This window comes from Conger conger, chromosome 1 (assembly GCF_963514075.1).
Source record: "Conger conger chromosome 1, fConCon1.1, whole genome shotgun sequence".
Taxonomy (NCBI): Eukaryota; Metazoa; Chordata; class Actinopteri; order Anguilliformes; family Congridae; genus Conger; species Conger conger.
The window spans coordinates 56,703,465-56,722,894 of NC_083760.1; the positions used below are offsets into that span (position 1 = coordinate 56,703,465).

At 41.6% G+C, this 19,430-nt stretch overlaps 1 protein-coding gene across 1 annotated transcript in view; it reads left to right on the top strand.

Annotated features, from left to right (window-relative positions):
- rspo2 (R-spondin 2) overlaps positions 1–19,430 on the top strand; it is a 56,240-nt gene that overhangs the window by 17,446 nt on the left and 19,364 nt on the right. Inside the window, exons 3-5 of the mRNA XM_061261385.1 lie at positions 8,128–8,316; positions 16,089–16,232; positions 16,687–16,878. Coding sequence (XP_061117369.1) covers positions 8,128–8,316; positions 16,089–16,232; positions 16,687–16,878 — 525 coding nt within the window. The remainder of the gene's footprint in view (positions 1–8,127; positions 8,317–16,088; positions 16,233–16,686; positions 16,879–19,430) is intronic.

The following is a 19,430-nucleotide window of genomic DNA, read 5'->3' on the forward strand; positions in this document are numbered from 1 at the left end:
TGGAAATGTGTGAAAACTGGAGAAATGGTCTCTCCTGATGATATGCGATTGGATAGGATCACAGAAGGCTGAAAATCGTTACTGAAAGGGGAAAAAAAGACAATAATCGCTTCAACATTATGAAGTAAAGTATACATATAAGATTCTGTTGGTGAGTGTAATTTCCACCACATAAGAGGAGAAAACCTCATAACCAGCCTGTGGCTTTGTAGCTTACAAGGCCTGAGGTTTCCCTTTCACAAGCACAGTATACAGTATATACTGTACATTCGAAGCGCGCTGCATGTCTTTAGTGTCCATGCATGTTTCTTCTCTGCCTGAAAATAAGCTGCCTTTTCTGGGTTAGCTCCAAGCAGGTATGGCAAAAAGGCAGTTGGTGTGATGCAAATTTCATGTACATGGAGATCTCATTTACAGTAATATGGCCAGTAATATGGTGTGGCCTCTTAAAAAATAATTAAAGCATTGAGAGAATCCAACTTCACCCTTTAAATGACATGTCAGCATCCCTATTCTGCTGGAAGAGTATGCTGCACTGCTATGAATTGCCGTTGGTAGTCCATAATTGGGATTAATGAAGTTTTCTCATGAAAAGTAGAATTGTGTGTAAATTGGCTTGAATGTCATTTGGGTCTGCCTCATTATTTAGCTAGCAGGGTGTCTAGTCAGAGAGCGGCCTTTATAACATAGACAGAAAATAACCCTTGGCAAGGTAGCTTCTCCTGCAATTCACCCGCGAACTTTATGGCAACACATCTGTCCGCCACACGGTTAAAACAAATTGAATAAACACAACGATGAGGCCAGATTGCTTTTTCATTACAGTTGATGACTCTTAGCAAGATTTCTGGGGGGAACATTCAAATTTCTCACATAAAAGATAAGTAGTTTTAGTTTTTTTTTACGGTTTAAAAGTAGCAAAGGACTTAACGAGTTGCCATATGATGTCATTGAAAGTGTTTGTGCGAGAGTGGTGCAGGGTTGCCAGGTCTTGCCCCTTTCAAATTGGCTCCTTGGCAGCGGAGGCCAATGCCTGCGTTTTTCAGCCATTAAGTGTACCTGAGACTGCGGTGCCATTGAATCCCACAACAAAACTAATTAGCGCAATGAAAACAAACTTCCAGGCCTCCCAGCTCTATGGAGTGAATTGCTTGCAGTCCAAAAACAGCATCTTCTCCTGCATTCTGCATCTGTTTTGGATGAATGCAGGATAGAAATGTCTGCAGAAGTATCCCACACTCACCTGAATAAACAAGAAATACTTTGCAGACACTGGGAGGAATGGTAATAGGTGGCTGTGCTGTAGCCAAATAGATTTCTGTCTGCAATAATTCCTTGTTTTTTTTCCCCCTCAGATACTGTGCTCTCTGTGTGCTGCGGTCATTTTTGATGGCTTGGAATAAGTTATGGTTGGCCTTTATGGCTGTGTTGTCAATTGATGGCCCACAAATGTGGATGTATTGCAGTTTCTGAGACAAATGCTAGAACAACAGCAATAGAATCTAAAGCAGTACTTGCTGGCTTGCCACTGAGGTCAGCAAAGAAACAGGCAATTTTCAATTTACTATCAAACCAGAAAACACAGAGTTTACTTTCAAGGAAAACATAATGTCTACAAGCAGAGACATTATCCAGAAGGGTATTAAAAACAATGGAGAAAAATATAACTAAAGTATGTGCAAAATGAGTGAATTCACTGAAATAGCAGTGACTATCTCATGTACTTTGTACATGTCAGATGTACTAGGTAGGCTGCTAGGTTCTCCAGCCAATTCAAGTGTGTGAAACAGCCACAACAATCCCACCTAACACATACCTAATGACACTTACAAATGACTTGCATTTATGTCTTGTCTACTGGTTAGACTGCAACAATAGGAAATCCTGTGGTGTCTTGTATTCAAAATGACCCTTTTCTATAAGTTCAGAGTTTGGACTTAAAAAGCGCAGTCAATAGAGTTGTTTTCAGAGTGGTGTGTATATGTTTTTGTAAAAAGTAAATCATGTTTTGTGGCTACATGTACAAGTATGTTAGTTTATCATTTGAAGGGAAGCAATTCTAAAGGTCTGTTGCTTTAAAGGTTAATTGGGGTCTTCTATCCTCTGAGGCCACTATATAGACTTTAAGTGGATGAGGTGAGCAAACTATTGATTGCGCAGATTATACTAAAATGGAAATTGGTATTACATCATAAAATTTTTTGATACCCAACCTGACCGTATAATAATAAATGATCGACCATTTGGTATGAGTCTACAAGAGACCTCAGTAAAAGTAAAGCCAGCATTAGAAACAACACAGACCCTTTGTTCAAAGGGACTGCTCACATATATTTGTCTGGATGTAGATTGAAAGTGAAGTGGCTAAATAGAAGATTGTTTCATGTGAGTGTTTAGTTTAGTGAAACACATTGCTTTATCTTGTCGTGCAGCAACACTAGATGTACTTCATGTAGGCATAATAAAAAACATAACAAAAACCCCTTTGGAAAAAAGTATGCTCTTTGGTGGCAAATTAGGTCTTTCTGCTGTAATTTAGACGGAACACAAACAGCCCACTTGGATCATTTCTCTTCTCGTGTAACATTGCTATTGATTGCTATAGATGCATTTTACTTATTAGACCCTGGTGGACAGTTTTTCTCCGAACCATGTCGTGAGTTCACTGTAACACACACAAGGCTCAGCAGTAAATACTCAGTGACTTCCCGTATGGAACCTGTTGATGATGTGTCTGAGGACCACAGCTATGCTGCTATGGCACTTTGTTTCTTTATTGTTTTGTAGTGTCAGTTACTGAAAATGAAAATAAAAGTTCATTAAAACAGTAATAACATTTCTAGAATTTGATTAAACTTGAACTAGAACTGATGTTTCTGAATGTATCTACACTGTAAACATATTGACATATTGAAATAGCACGGTAATACAATACTGATCTGGTATGATTGTTTAAATAGCATGCAATTTACTGTATTCTTTCATAATGTGCTGTTGAAATTATATTTGCTTGGGTGGTCAGTGCATGTCTTGTAGAGCAGTGCAGTCAATAGCAACCCAAGGGTTTACACTGTCTGTAGTTGGTCCAGGTGCCTGCTGAACCTCAGATAGGCCATAGACGTAGCAAATCAGAGTTCCGCTCTTACTGTATCTGTGGTTTTTGTTGGGAATGCCTTCCCCAGACATGACCCTGACATAAAATCTTATAATAGCCGTTAAAAAAGCTTTACTGGCCCATTGTACATTCCCTTCTTTTATCCGTATATAATTGTAGGATGTGGGATCAGTGTGATTCAAACAGCGAAAGTCATTGTATTTTGTTTGTAGTTACAGTCTGTTGTTTTGGACTTAATCCAAATTTGTTGTGAGATTAACCCAAACAAACAGTCTTTTATGAAATGTTACAATAAAAGCCGGGGGGTGGGGTGGGGTTGGGGTGGGGGAGTAGCGCCAGAGATGTCACGTGGTTGCCATTAGCACTGGCTTTAAGAACATTAGATCTGAAATATTTCAATTTAGGGAGTCATATCCTAGTCTCTGTTCCTTGTCACATTTAGAGATCGCCAAATTGGTTAACTACATCATTGCTGTAAGTTGGCTGTGAACATCTCAACTTGAGAATTAAAGCTGTACTAAATTTAGCAGCTGATCTTGTGGCAGTGATTGATTAGTGAGTTGAGTATAATTGAAGATAATGCAGATAATCCCCATCACTGGTCAGATGAATCACATGTCCCTCATCAGGAAAGTATAAGATAACTGACGCAGAACACTAATGTTCAGATGGAGATCTCATTTCTGAGAAAAGAGCCATTCGTGTTTTTTATGCAGTTATTATAGCAGTGGTTCTTAACCTCAGCCCAGGAGTGCAGTATGGTATGTCAGTTTTAGTTATCAGTGCTTAATTGATCAATGGATGATCTAGTAATAATCTTGTATCTGCAATAGTTGCTGAACAAAACAACAACAAAACAAATTGCCCTCCAGGGGCCTGTTCCACACAGCTGGATTATTGAGTTAGTCGGATAACTGCATAGGGTAAAACCCGGATCCCGCCCAAATCCGGAACCTGGACAGAAGTAAAAAATGAGCTGTTCTGGGTTTTACTTTGTGCAGTCATCTGGCTAACTATGTAATCTTGCTTTGTGGAACAGGCGCCAGGACTGCTGGTTGAAATACCATTGACGCTGACAGTTTTTTGTCCTTCCCAAATACACGGATGAAAGTATCTTTGTTGTGTCCCCCTCTGCTTTTATCTGTCACTCTTAATATGTGGAGTTTTTACAGAACCCAGGGACACTAACTGGTTGTGTGACAATCTTGTAAACACACGATTGTCGTGTTCTTCAGACTGAACACTGCTCACTGGGCATGCTATACACATGCTATCACCAAATTTTCAGCCTGCACATTGCTGTACAGCAATATTGTACAAAGCTTAGGAGAAACTGACTTCAATCAGCATTTCTCCGTAGCCTCTGAGATCAGAACTAAATCCAAGTGTTCGTTTTTTGCATCACAAAGAACTTGGTTAGTTGCTAAAAAGTACATTTGTATTGAATAAATAGCCTTTTAAATTGCCTAAAATGACTAATGTTCTGAGACTAATGTTGACTGAATCCAGGCCAGTATATAATAACATGCAGTATTCTGAAACTGCCCTTCTATTATAAGCAAGTCGATGAGTAAGTTGTCATTCTCTGGAATTAGAAGGTGTCGTGGTAGTCACCCATAATTGTCAGCCAACTTTAAATGGAGATAATGATGCTTGGATGTTCTTCCTCTGTTTTGGATCGCAAAGAAAAACAGCACTTCATAGTGAATTTAACATGAATTCTCAGTAAATATGTAGGCCTGCATCAACATGGTGATAATATTAAGTTTCACGGGATGGAGCATTATGTGCCAGTTTTCCATTGCTGTCAGTTTACTGTAAATATGGCCTACATAACTGACTGCGTGACTGTCATATGGATCTGCGAAAATTCCCCAATTCTGTTCGTCTACAGACAAAGGGATGACAAAGAGCACACACACAAGAACATTTGCCCTCCCCCCTGGATTAGTATTAATAAAATCCCCTTAATAATGATGTGTCACTCGGCTAAAGTCTATCCTATCAGAGGAATATTTGGAATCATGAAACTAGAGAAAATCGGTTCAGACATAAGTTGTTTGATGTCTACCTGTGGAGGAAAATCCCTGGAACCTAAGAATGGATACTTAGCCAAAAATATGGAGCACGCGGTTAAAAAGTACTGTTCCTACAGCACATATCAGTGACTTATTTTGTGAATAAAGCTTTGGTATTATTGAAACTTTGACACAGTGAGACGTATAGGAGGGTTACGGCTATCGGTTTCATGGAAATCCTGGGACGTGTGATGATGAGCAGATACGAGTTATGAACAAGCTGGATGTGACATTACACATTAAAAATACGAAAGGCATGGACTGTTTCAAAACAAGCTTGGCTTGATCTTCTTCCTCCTCATATACTACGTGTATATATTGGCTCAACACTCAGACTAATTGCATTCTTTTGTCAAAAAGGATTTTAATATGTGTGCAAATGTGGTAAAAAAAAAAAAAAACCCAGACAAGCCAAAAACAGCTACAGCAAGAGTGTAGTTGAGCGACAGCCCCAGCAAAAGATAAATTGCCAGGGAACATAGAGCGCCAATCTGAATTTGATCAATGATGTGTCAGTGTGCGGTGTGTCTGGAGACAACCAGAGCAGCACCATTATCGCTTAATCTCATTCCCATTTTTGCATTTTGAGGCAGAACCCAATCCCACAGACCTGTATTTCTTTAACTTCTGCATTGCATGAGTGGGGATCAGTGTTGTAGCGAAGCGTAAACCTTAAGGAATATATGCAGGCTGCATTCCTCACTGAAGGAGCTGTTCCAACTGGTTGTGAAATGTAAATGTGTTTTACGTTCACTATTGGATGACAGGTGATTGTTTTAGAGACTCAAAGTATCTGGCAAACAGACCCCATTGTATACAATGAGATGCACCTTACTCAGTAGACGCTGGTAAGGATTGAATCTTAATAGAAAAAACAAGTCTTCTATCAATCTTCAATTTGGTTCAGTTAAGGTTATTTCTAAAATGTCCCCCTTTTCACTTTGGTCCAAGTTGTGGCTTTCCTCGGAGAAAGTAAGTTGTATTGTCAAACTAAATTTAGTGACGAGAGAGCACCAGATGGTGTTGTAGCTGTGCAAAATGTAGACTGCTGTACGATTTTCTGGAAATAATTTCTCCTGGTCACTGTTATTTTAATAGTAAGGAAACATAAAACGAACCAGGCCTTCACAATCTGAATCTTTCACAATCTCCTTATACTGTAACTTTATCTCAACTGCTTAGAGATAGAATTCTCAACAGCAATAGCAGTGTTTCTTGTTTGCCATTATTGTTTGCCCAAGAACATTTCTTATGAATGGAAGGTGGTTATGGTGTAGGCCTGCACATTCAGGAATATTAATCTGGAACATGTATATTTCACCTTTCCCTTCTGTCTGTCTATTTGATTTAATCTGGCCATAAATCTATATGTTCTTACGATTTCATCAAATTTAACACACTGTCCAGTTAAGTTAAATGAGTGTATAATAATAATAATAATAATAATAATAATAATAATAATATATACATTCAGTATTGGCATTATTTAACTTTAATGGAGTTTATGCATCTGTAAGACTCATACCATTTTGTAACACAAGTGTTGCTTTTGGTTTCACTGTTTCCTGAGGTTATGTGGTTGTCTGCTGACTTAAATTGACCTCTGATATTATGTGAGTATGATATGATGTGGTATTAAGGCATGAACATTAAGCATTTGGATTTGGTATGGATGACAGCCAGACCAAGAGATATGAAATTCAAAATCTGATACAGAACAATGAAGTGTAACAGGACAGCTTCAGAAAGTTTGATATTTCTAGTCGACTGTAATTTTGAATTTTTAGCACTGTCATACAGCACTTGTCCTGCCAGGGATAGGTTAAGCGGTTGTGCTAGCCCATGGAAAGCTATGTTTTACACTAATTCACTTGTTTTCTGATAAAAGTAATAGTTTTGCCCAAATACTGTATGGCAACTCAATAAATGTTTGTTGTTCATAATTTAATAATGAAAAATTCAATATCACAGTTGACTAGAAATATAAAATGTTCTCAAGCTGTCCTGCTACACGTCATTGTTCACTCTCAGGTTTTGAATTTCATATATCTTGGTCTGGCTGGCATCCATATACCAAATGCAAATGTTCATGCCTTAATGCCACATAATATCATACTCACATCCAGTGGGCTCCAGAATTATTGGCATCCTGAGTAAAGATTGAGAGAAATGCCTGCATATGATAAACAACATGGATAATGATGTGTATTTTATGTTCAAACATACGGGAAACAATATGCTTTTATTTCAATACATTTTCTGTATGTTTTTTTGTTTAGCAATCTCATTTGTTCTGAAAACCACAGGTGCCAAAATTATTGGCACCCCTAACAATTATTGTAAATAAAATCTGTTAATTGTGTCATTCAATCACTGTTTCACTCAAGTGTGAGAATGAAGTAACAAGCATGCAAAATCCCGTTGTCAACCATCAGTATGGGAAAAGCCAAAGAATTGTCAATTCAGAAGATACAGATGGTAATTGGCCCTCACAAGTCGAGTAATGGGTTCAGAACAATACATAAATGGTTAAACATTAGCACTGTAATGGTATATTAAAAAGGCGTAAAACATATGGAATGGTTGGACGTCGATACCAACCAACTCTTTGGAAGGGTGCCATGAAGACAGCCCTTACTGAGCACGATAAACAAAGGACCAAAATGTAATGTTTTGGCCACACATCATCGACTAGACTGCACTAGATCTAGTGTAGTACTGTTGTGTAACTTGTAGAGTGTGAAATGGTCATTATTGCCTGGTGACTGGTAACCTCCGCGGCATGGAATAACTGTTGAACTGGAACTGGGAGGCAGGATGAAATGCTTTTAAAAGTATGTCTCAAAATAAGTGGATAGATTGTTATCCCCTTTTAGTGCAGTGGATCGAGTGGTATGTGCCTGTATGCTAACGCATCCTCGCTCTTTTTTGCAGCTAGTTATGGAGCATACCCCATTTGCAAAGGCTGCTCTGTTTGCTCCAAGGATAATGGGTGCCTCAATTGCCAGCCAAAGCTGTTCTTGTTCCTGCGGAGGGAGGATATGAGGCAGTATGGGGAGTGCCTCCACGCCTGTCCGTCTGGATACTACGGATTTCGTGCCCCAGAACTCAACATCTGCTCAAGTAAGTCCCATGTACAGTACATTCTTGCGCAGTCAGTATTAAAAAATGAACTCAATGCAAAGGAGTGTAGGGGCCAGGTGGTGTTACCGGCTGTGCATGTTTCAGATCGGAGTTATCTCTTGCTGGTTGACCACAATTAAGGGCACAGAATAGCACTTGTAGGCTTTACTCAGGTGGCGCATTTCTGTGCATGCAGAGCACATAAGTACAGGTAATTTACTTAAATCAAACAAAACTAGAAAACATTATAATGGATTTAAGACGCTCTTTGAACCAACCTGTAATCTCATTTTAAGACGCTGATAATGCTGTATAAGCTTGATGGAAAAAGTTGGGAGCATTCATAAATGTAAATTTTATACTTGGTTGTCCTCACTGACTCTTATTGTACAAGTGTTATACCGTCTGTGTTTGGTTAGTGAAATATGGAAGAGAGTACAGTACATAATCATAGAACAGGCACGTTTCAGTTCTGTAACTTTAAACAGTGAACACCTTTAGTTACACTTTTTAAATATTATTATTTAGTTTACAGCACTTTTTTGCATATTTATCAAGGTTGCTAATTATTGTAGAGCCCACTGTAAAATAGAATAATACAATTAGCTAAAACATCCCCCCCACCTACATACACACACATACATACTTCACCATCTTGTAACCTTATTTTAACATTGAAGGGGACTCTGCTTCATAGGTTTTATAGAAAGCCTGAGGTGTTGGCTGACTGTTTCATACAAAAACAAAAATAAGTGAACCCATTTCCAACGCCAAGCCAAGATCCTGACAGACGCTGTTGAGACGAGGCCCCAGAAGAGTGCCTGGGACCTTCAGACCTGCGGTCACCGGGGAAGCCAATCACAGCTAAACTTCCATCTCGATTTGCCCATCGTCCTTTGTCCGAGTCTGAAATTGCACTCGAAAATCCGAAGTGCTTTGTGTTAGTACTTCCCCCCTTCTTCGCCTGTTCTCAGAAAAAAATCCTGCACTGTCACGTAGCATCAAATCTCAGGGTGTTGTCCACTTTGATGTGATTGCCATTCGGTCGTTTCTTCATAATCCAGCTTTGCTTTTGAGCCTCTTCTTTGTGTTGGTCCATGTGTTTCTTGCGTGATTTCTTTCCTTCTGAAATAGTTCACATTTATCCAGCATAATGGGACATTCCATCTGGTTCATGCGCAAGCAAATTTTTCTTGGTTCCTGGAAACGTTCTATGTGATGATGAGATACCGGCCACAGATCGCAGTTAAAACAAACTCTCTCCGCCACTGACCGAGGCCGGTTCTAGCCCGTCTCCCATCAGAGACCTGACTGCGGGATTTCGACTCCCGTTATAGTTTATATTAAAAGCAGCCTCTGAAATCACTCCATGGACAGTTGTTTATCATTATGTTATGGTACGTCTGCGAGATCTTATCTGGTTAAAGAATGTTTTGTGGAAGGCCCTGGATTTAGTGAGAGCAAAGCTATAGATGACAGGTTCACATACTCTCAGATTCATCTGTTTGGTTTTTGAGGCACACATAATAGTTTCTTTATGTTGAGACCCACCCATTATCAACCCAGGCCAACCATCCATTGGACTAAATTGTAGCCGCTGCTTCTAGAGAATATGAGAATTGTGAATGCTGGTTTGACAGCGAAAATCCAGTACACAAACTGTTGGTACCGGTTGGCTTCAGCAAAACTTTAATTGGTCTAAATAGTATACCAGAAACTGAACCAAACAAAACTTCACTGGGCTAATGGTAGCCTCTGTTTGGACAGAGAAAATCCTCTGTTGGATTAAATGGCGGTAAGAGCGATGCACCAGTTTATTCCCTCGGCTCTGTCTGCAGGGACCAGCCAAATCCAGACCATGTGTCTTCCATCATGGGGAGAAGCTTGTTGCGCGCAGTGTCTTGTGTAGCAGGGTTTCGCGGCTGCCAGCTGCTGCAACTGAAGCTAAGCAGAGGAAGAGTGAAGCGGCGAGAGAGAGTGCCTGCAGCCCACTGGAAGCTCCCAGGCTTCCACAACTTGCTCAAATCCTTCAGTCTGCAGCCCCGACCAGGTTCCCCCTTAGTTTAGAAGATATATTTCAACACGGCATAAAACCCAGCTCACCCGCCACGCCCTCACTCCCCCATATTCTGTAGGCAGGTTTAACAGTGGAAAATATGCTCTTAGACATGGGCCGAACACCACTGCAATATATCATTTACTGTTATAGATAACCATCCAGCAACAGGTCATAACTCATGGTATTGCTGTCAGGTAGCCTGTAGATGTATGTACAACAGTCAACAGTGAAAAAAAATTATTTGGGTTAAAACTCCATTCTTAGCTTTGCGAACAGTTTGGTCTCAAGGCTCCCAGCATGTCATGCATAATGTAAAACTACAATAATGTAAAATCTGTTTGAATGGATTTAACAATCTATTATGTATTAGTATATGAAGTGTATGCCCTAAAGTATATAATGCAACATAATGCCTATTGACAGTGGCCTTTAGCTTGGTGGGTTGCCCTTTCAATGTAAAAGTTTAATAATTTGACCATTCCTAAAACACAAGTTGTTATGTTTACCCTTTGCTACACTGTTTTGAGATGATGATGTAATATCTATGGGCGTGCATGCACAATGTGTTTATGATGGTATCAGTATGATGGGCTGGCCACATGAGTAACATAATACAAATACAACCGATTTTAATATTCAATATATTGAGTAATAGTCATTCATATCAGATCACAATATTACAAAGGCGTGTGTAACTACATGTGTCTTAAATAAAGTTGCACCCCATGAACTGCAAATAATAGGTGTGTAACTAAAGTACTGGTGATTGATTAGTCTTAACAGATATGTATGACTTTTTTAAAATCATATTTCAGATATGAATCAAGAGCATTTACTTTTAAGTGTGATATCAGGTCAGCCTTGGCTCAGTATAGTTTTACACACTGCCTTTGCCAACAGCTCTGTTTTGTCTCAAAACCAACACACATTTGTCACATTTGACATCCGCAATTTGACCGCTATCAAATTTACTAAGATTTATGGGAAGTAAATATATTGATAGGGACACATTCTGGATAGCACTCCTGCGCCCGGGTCAAGCAGCTTTTGCACTCACTGAAGCCTTGTCTGCATAGCTTAGTAGGGGAAGGCTTGCTACACCGTCAAATAAATCATCCCCAAATGACTTCTCCCCCACCCATCCACCCACCCCCATGGATAGAGAATGAAGTGTAACGCACGCCCTGTTCCCCTGCCAAGATGGAAACCCAGGCTAGTGAAGCCTGAGATTGCCAATATCCTGGAAGTGTGGTTCAAATATCACAGCTCGCTGAGTGCCAGTATATGTGCCACATGAGACGTCTTGGGGTGATGTTTCTCCTCTTTTTTTCTGTTTTATTGCCTCTCGTGTCATAAAAAATCTGTTAGCAAACACCGCTGTTGTTGTTCTTGCCCCTTCGTGACTGTTTTTTAACGAGGGGTGTGGGAGTTGGATGGCCTCCACCCACACCTTCATTAGCCCCCTTTTAAAACACAGCGTGGGAATTTGCCCGGTTCAAGGTGGGCCTCTGGCACATGGAAATGCAGTCCAGTATCTGCTATCCAGACACTGTAAATGCACCTCTTCGTTTAACAGATGCACAGTTGAACCACCTTTGCCATTAATGCAGTGCCCTGTGGGAACAAGGAATATCACCAGAAAGGTCCACAGTGGCATCATTCTCCAAGCCACAGGGACAGTGTTGGTTTGTCATTGTGGGACTCTGGCCAGGCCATCCAGACCTCATCCTCCTGATGCTAGGTGGTGTGTGTCTGTGTTTAGTCGTAAATGTGTGTATGTTTGGGTGAGTGTGTCTTGTATGTGTGTGTGTATGTCTGTGTTCACTTGTAAATATGTGTATGTTTGTGCGTGTATATATCTGTGTCTGTGTTCAGTAGTAAATTTGTGTCCGTTTGTGTATGTGTGTGTCTGTATGTGTCTGTCTGTTCCATGTCTAGTATAGATGCTTGTCTGCTGTACCCTGGGCTTAGAAATCATCATAGCTCAGCCAGAGGGTCTTGGTAAACACGGGGCCCCTTGAACCAAGTCAACACGCCGTAATGTTGGCTCACATGTTTCTGTTCCCCCAGCTGATAGGAACGCCCCAGCCTGCTTGCGTGCCATTGCACGAATCCGACGCGGCACAACCGCTGTGCGCTGCTTCTGAAAGGCCCTCGGCCGAGGAGTAGCTGGGGTTCGGCTCGGGGGCCCGGTGTTCAAGCCAAAGAACGATGAAAAAAGCAGGTCAAATCAGCGACCCTCCCAACAGGCCTGTGGATCGGAGGAGCGGGAAAACAAACCTTGGTGTGATATCTGTCTTGTCAGTGTGCAGGCAGCTCTGTCGTGCAACAGCGTGGCGGTTCTGGGTTTGGGCGACTTTTCAGCAGCTTTCAGCTTCCGCTTAACGCATTACTGTTATTTGGCTGTTATTTTGCTGACGCTTTAATCCTAAGGGACAATCCCCCCTGGAACAATGGGGGGTTAAGGGCCTTACTCACGGGCCCAACAGCTGCACGGATCTTATCGTGGCTACACAGGGACTTGAACCGCCAACCTTCCAGGTCCCAGTTGTACACCGGGTCCCAATGATGCACCTAGGCTACATGCTGGCTACATGCTGCCCAGCTGCTTGCCAATACACCTGTCCCCATTGGCGGGAGAATTTCACTGAATTATACTCCACATAATGAATCATGCCCAAAAAGAGAAAGCAATGATCGATGGGGCTTGTGGGAAGGCCACAAGCAGAGTCCCAAACCTATCCCTCGCTTTCAGCGCATTTCTGATAGCTCCGACCACAGCACAGCTTCCGTGAGAACATTCAACCTTCAACCTTCATTCGAAAGCTTGAGAAGTCGAACGGTAGAGAACTTGCCATGAAATCCAGGCAAAGCAGCAGTTGAAACGTGCGAGTAAGACAGAAATATGCTCAAGCGCAATGGGATGCAGTGAGGAACCAAGCTGCTGCCTTCGAATCCAGAGCTGGGCGTTTTTTTGCTTTCACGTTAATTATATTGAGAAACAGGGCTGAAAGATAATGCGGTTACAGCACTAGAACATTGCCTGCATGGTCGTCCGTTGCATTCTGTGCACTGCGCCAGATCCAGTGACCTCATTATTTCTTATTAGTATCCCAGAAGCACCTAGACAGGACTTTAAAGGTGGCACTGAGGTTAATCCGATAAAAAAGAAAAACCGCCAACCTTCGCCCATTCATCTGCCTTTCTTGAAAGACTCCAGTGAGAAGCATTATAGTATTGAACTTGACACTCTCAAGTTTTGGATAGGCCAGAGCAGAAGTTTGATTTTGTCTCTGTCTTTGCTCCCTTGGAATATGTGTATGTTTTAAATCCTACATTGTTGCAAACCGTATCTTCCTCAGCACAGCCTGATAGGTCCAATGTACACTTTGTTTTATCTGTTGTTTGGAATTATCTTGAAAAACATTGTCTATTCTCTGATTTAGCCATTCTAATTATTAAGCCCTGAGTTGTAATCGTTCCTCCGAAAGGTGCATTTCAGTACAGGGCAACTGCTGCTGTTTGTTGGTGTAAATAACCAACGCTCACATGAGCCAATTGTTGAAATTAACACCAGATGTGTTTCTCCTCTCCTCTGCTTTGTGCAATGAAAGACGTGTAGGCGATCACGGACTTGTAAAAGCAGAGACGTGCCGCTGCTCTCCAATTATGGCGCTGATTTACGAGGTCCTCGTTCTTGGGCTGGACGTGTATCGACGGTGCGCTCGGAGAGTTCGGGTTACAGGTAGAACAAAGGGCACCAGTGCGTTGCGTGTTTGTGTGGCCTCGCTTGCTCGCCAAGATCCCTACAGTGCCATGTAACTCTACCAGCGCAGTGTGGCTTTATTAAACAAAAGAGACACTTGTAGAGTGTTATCGGCCGTGGGAAAACGTATGCGGCTACGAGACGGCAGGGACCGGGAATGAAAACACTTCCCTATGCCATAGTTTACATTCTTCTGCTGCGGTTGAGCAATGCGGCTCGTGGGACACCCCTTTAATATGCCTGCCAGCTTATGCGGTGCCTCACGCTGGTCATATTCCCAAGGCGCATGGTGGTTTGCTCTGACAGGAAGCAACTGCGCTATGACAGGAAGTAAATGTGTTCTGACAGCAAGTGAGCGCCCTCTAATAGGAAGTGAGTGTATACTTCAAGTAGGCTCTACCAGGAAGTAGGAAGTGTTCCAAAATGAATTTAGTTCACCTCCACACACAAAGTGCATTCTTCAATTTAATTTAACGGAGTATTCTCACCATGGAAAACTGAAGTCATTGTAACTCAATTAAATACAGGAAAAGAGAGTTTCAGTTTTGAAAGTCAAAGAACAAGCAGTGAATACTTGACTAGATTAAGTCGCCCTGCTTAAATGGTCAATGATGTGTTTGAAGACCATGGAGACCAGGTCTTTTGGGTTGAACCAATTAGGTGACCGCTCTGTGGGCGTGTCTGAGACAGCACCGGTTTAAACGTTTTTAGGACGGTGGGTTTGTTTAGACTGGTTGGGAACAGCGTGAGAGACCCAAGCCAGTGGGCAGAGGCCATACTTCAGTGTTCAAAGAGAAGGGGAGGACCCCTGGTCGAGGAATGTGGACGAGGGGGGAATGATGGTTAGTTGTAGATGTTATAATTAAGGGGCGTGATTGCGAGAACCTTTTTGGGGCCTGGAAGGGTCAGAGATAAAAGCAAAACCCTTGTTTTTTCCCAAATTCAGAAAATCACTAAAACATGGAGTCTCACACACAAAGTCACAAATGACAACAGAGTGGAGAGAGAAACAGATGCTACCTGGCCTCGCATTGGGAAAACCATTGCTTTGAGATGGATAATGGACCATCGTAATGACCCAACCCAGGTTCATAATCAGTCACTTTGAGCTTCTAAGGAGTGTCATAAATTACACCTCTCCAGGAACCCCTTTTTAATTATGCTTTCCAGTATGCTGGCCTGTGATGCAACACGTGTAATTTGCTCGACCTGACATGCTATTTGCAGGGTTAGATCACAATAATACGTCGCTGTGCACTTTGTGTTTTACGCACTGCGGTCGGGTGGTGCGTGGGACGATAAGTATGGAGTGGCCTTTCACGAGTCCATTAGCATAGTTTGTCAGGTTCTGCAGATCTTTTGATGACCAAATCCCTTTCTAAAGACAACTGTGTTGAATAAAGGACTTTGCACCCTGCCAGGCCCTTCATCAGGCTACATAGTTCTTTTGAGCTAAAGAGGCATAACAACCACGGTTTATATCCCAACACACTGTAAAATGTTAGTGAAAGTACATATCTTTTGGCATAATGTATTTTAGGCAATAAAATTTCAAAACCAAACATTCTCCTTCACGCCCAACTGTTTACCCAGCTGCGATCACGCACAATAAATTAAAATCTGTTCCTTTGCTTCAAAAACACGGGCTGATAGCATGCTCGTTCCCCGTCCAGTGTTGAAAGAGGTCAACGTGAGGTAATTCTTTAGGAACCCTAATGTTGTCATTCACGAAGGCGCTCGTTCCCCAGCAGCGATTCGCCAGCTCACGCTAAAACAAAATGTCTGTCAGGGAAAACGAGTGCAGTGAAATATTGTTTTGCTCAGAGAGGAGTATTTTTTTCCGAGGGGGCATTCTGGTCATAGCTGTAATCTTTTCAAGGCCCTTTATATCAGTTCCAGATGAGATTGCTGTATGTCCTGACAAACGTTTCCTCTTTTCTCTCACAGGATGCAGGATAGAGAACTGTGAATCTTGTTTCAGTAAAGACTTTTGCACCAAGTGCAAAACGGGATTTTACTTGCACAAAGGCCGCTGCTTTGAAGAGTGCCCAGAAGGCTTCGCACCTTCGGAGGACAGCATGGAATGTGGTGGTAAGCGAACTTCTGGTGTGCTTCACCCAATTCCCTCCGTGTGCCAAAAACACTTCTTCAACAGTTTTATTGCAGTGTGACACAGTAGTTAAGGAGTGGGGTTTGGGAAAAGGAGGGTTGCGTGTTAAAACCCTGGCAGAGCACTCACCCTCGGTCAAAGTGCTTAACCTGAACTGCTTCAGTAAATTTCCAGCAGTATAAAATGTATGACATGTAAAAATGTGAGACATGCCAGGCACTCTGGTAAGAGGCGTCTGCCAGGTCTCATATCTATAGAAACGATCAAACATTTTGAGTAATGCACGGAGAAAATGAGATGGAACGCTCTGGAAAATAAAGGGCATAATTAAATCATATAGGGTTTTGGGACTGGTAAATCTTTATTGGATCTGAGTGGGGAATTGGGATGAACCCCCCCCCTCTGTCCCACATTGACCCTGTTGCTGTTTTACAGAGGGTTGCGAGGTAGGCCAGTGGAGCGAATGGGGGACCTGCACCAGGAGAAACAAGACCTGCGGCTTCAAGTGGGGCCTGGAGACAAGGACGAGGCAAATAGTGAAAAAGCCACCCAAGGACACGATACCCTGTCCCACTATCGCCGAGTCCAGGAGGTGCAAAATGGCCACCAGGCATTGCGGCAAAAGAGGTAAGGCCATTTGTGCTTCAAGGGAATCCCTTTTTACACCATTGGAATATTCTGGAATATTCTGGATATTCTGGAAGACCACTCAGGTGGGGAGCACTATCAAGTAATGTGGGAAATAATAAACTGGGAAATCCCCATACAAACTTGTTGCTGGGTTTAACTAGAAAGATTTGTATTTCACATGGAGATGTGGTACAATGATTCGGAATGAAGGACCATGCAGAGAGCTATGCTCTGTGTGTGTGTCAAAAATGATCTAAAACTAAACTGAGAATTTGGGTTATAACTGAGCTTGTAATAGAAAAATGCATTATATAGACAAACAAACTTTGGTCTTAACCCCCTAATTTACTGACTATTTGTCCCATTGTATCGTACAGTAGCAGACATGCTATAGGGGATATTTTAATTATGTGTCACATGATGGCTATTTCTCATTGACAAACTGCCTCTGACCTGCTGTGGGGGCTTCAGCAGATCTGAGAACGTTCACTGTGGTATATACTGGTTTGCTCTATGACTGCTTTGCTGGATAATTCATACATTCGGAAGTGACCTTTCTGGGGCACTGAGGTGTGGTAGCACCCATGAAAAGAAGCTTTAGAAAGTCACAGAACATCTGCTGAACAGAGAGTTTCTCTCCCTCCCAGAATTCCCCTGCCCTAGCACAGACCCCACTCTTACTTACTTTAGCCCTCAAACCTGTTGACATTCTAAAATGCCAGCCCAGCACCTGTTTTGTGTTTTTTTGGGTTACAGCAGTGTTTTTATGCATGGAATATCTGTATTTTTCCATAGCTGCTGAATTAAGTGAACTCACTGGCTCTTTCTCCCTCCTGCCCTGTGGAATGTGTCCAAGTTATAAGTGCACATTTCCTCAGTGGCACATTGTTTTCTCTGCACTGTTTGGGGCTTTTTGCAGTATGGTACACATTAAATGTGAAGGCAACTCTATTGAAAAAATATTTTTGCATGAAAGGCAAATTTGAAGAAAAACTCCAAGAAAAAGAGTAGTTGATTTTCTGCAGACAGTTCAAACATATTTATGGAAATTGATGTGATTGTATTTTTTTTCAAGTACCAAAATGCTATATAAATCATGCATAATTTGAGACAGAATGGCTTATATTTAATATTTATGAAACAAAATGTATACTGTGTCTGTAAGTATTTGGACAGTGGTACAATTTCTGTTCTTTTCACTCTGTACTCTGGCTCATCAGATTTGAAATGAAACAATGAATATGAGGTTAAAGTGCAGACTGTCAGCTTTAATTTGAGGCTACAGTATATTGGGTGATTCATGTAGGATTACCCTCTTTTTATACAAAGTCCCTCCATTTTTGGGGACCATTGGACTCTTGGCTTCTCAGCTCTTTCTGTTCAGTTCAGGTACTGTTCAGGGCATACCTAACAGCTCTAGGGCAAAATAACCTTGTATCACAGAGATGGAGACATATTTGCTGATACTATTGTCTAGAATTTAATTGTGCTCCATCTTAATAGCATGACAGTTGCCTGTGTACTAATGACCAATTTACTAATAAACCCATAAAGGAAATTAAGTTTGTTTCCTAAAATACGCAATGCTGTGATATTAGAGGCGTCATTTGGCACTGGCAACTGTAATACCCCTCACATGTTCCTTTCTTACACCGTCGTGCACCGTTTTGACTTGCTACTGATTAACTTTCTCCTTTGATTTATTTATTTATTTATTTGTTACTGTGCACTTGACCTTCTTTTTTTACAATTTGGGAGCCAGCTTGAATTAAAATATGACATTGCTCTGCTGCATTACTGGGATCAGTTATCCAGCATGAGGTCAGTGGTTGTGAATCACACTGAAAGTTGGCTGGGTCTCCCCCATTTGCTTCACAAAATGCTGGCTTGCCATCCACAGCCGCGCTAATGGCATGATTGGTGGATGCACGAATCTGTTCGCAGTCACGAGTCCCCAGGGGCTGCGTGTCATGCCTGCGGTCGACTTTCAAGCATAAATCATAAATTCAAGCTTAAACAGAATGTGTCGCACACACATTTGGGGTCTGGGCTTATCTGCACGGCTCATTAAGTGGATGATGTTCGGTAACACAAAGAAGCGGGCGCTGCCGAAGGTGAGCCGTAGCCATGCTTGTAGTTCTTTTTGATAGAGTCAGGACTACATCTGAAAATGACAGTCCTTAAAAGACTGGGATACGAGTGTTCTGCGATTGTGTGTTGGCAAGTCGTAAGCAGTTATATTTGGAGGATAAAGATCAGGAGGTTCATAGAAAGGACTCATTAAAACAGGATCCCGTATAAACCTTCTATTTGACCTCTTACAATACATCGGATTCTGAGGACTTTGTGCATAATGCCACCAACACTACCCAATTCAACAGTTTTACTCAGTAGAATAACAAACGTCTTGAGACATAAATAGGATTATGTTCAGACCGCAAACATAATGTGTAGACTCTGTACGTTTACTGTATTGTTCTTTTATGGGTGCAGTAAAGTTGCATAAAATTGTTGGCAATTTTTGTCCAGCTCTTTAGAAATGAAATGAT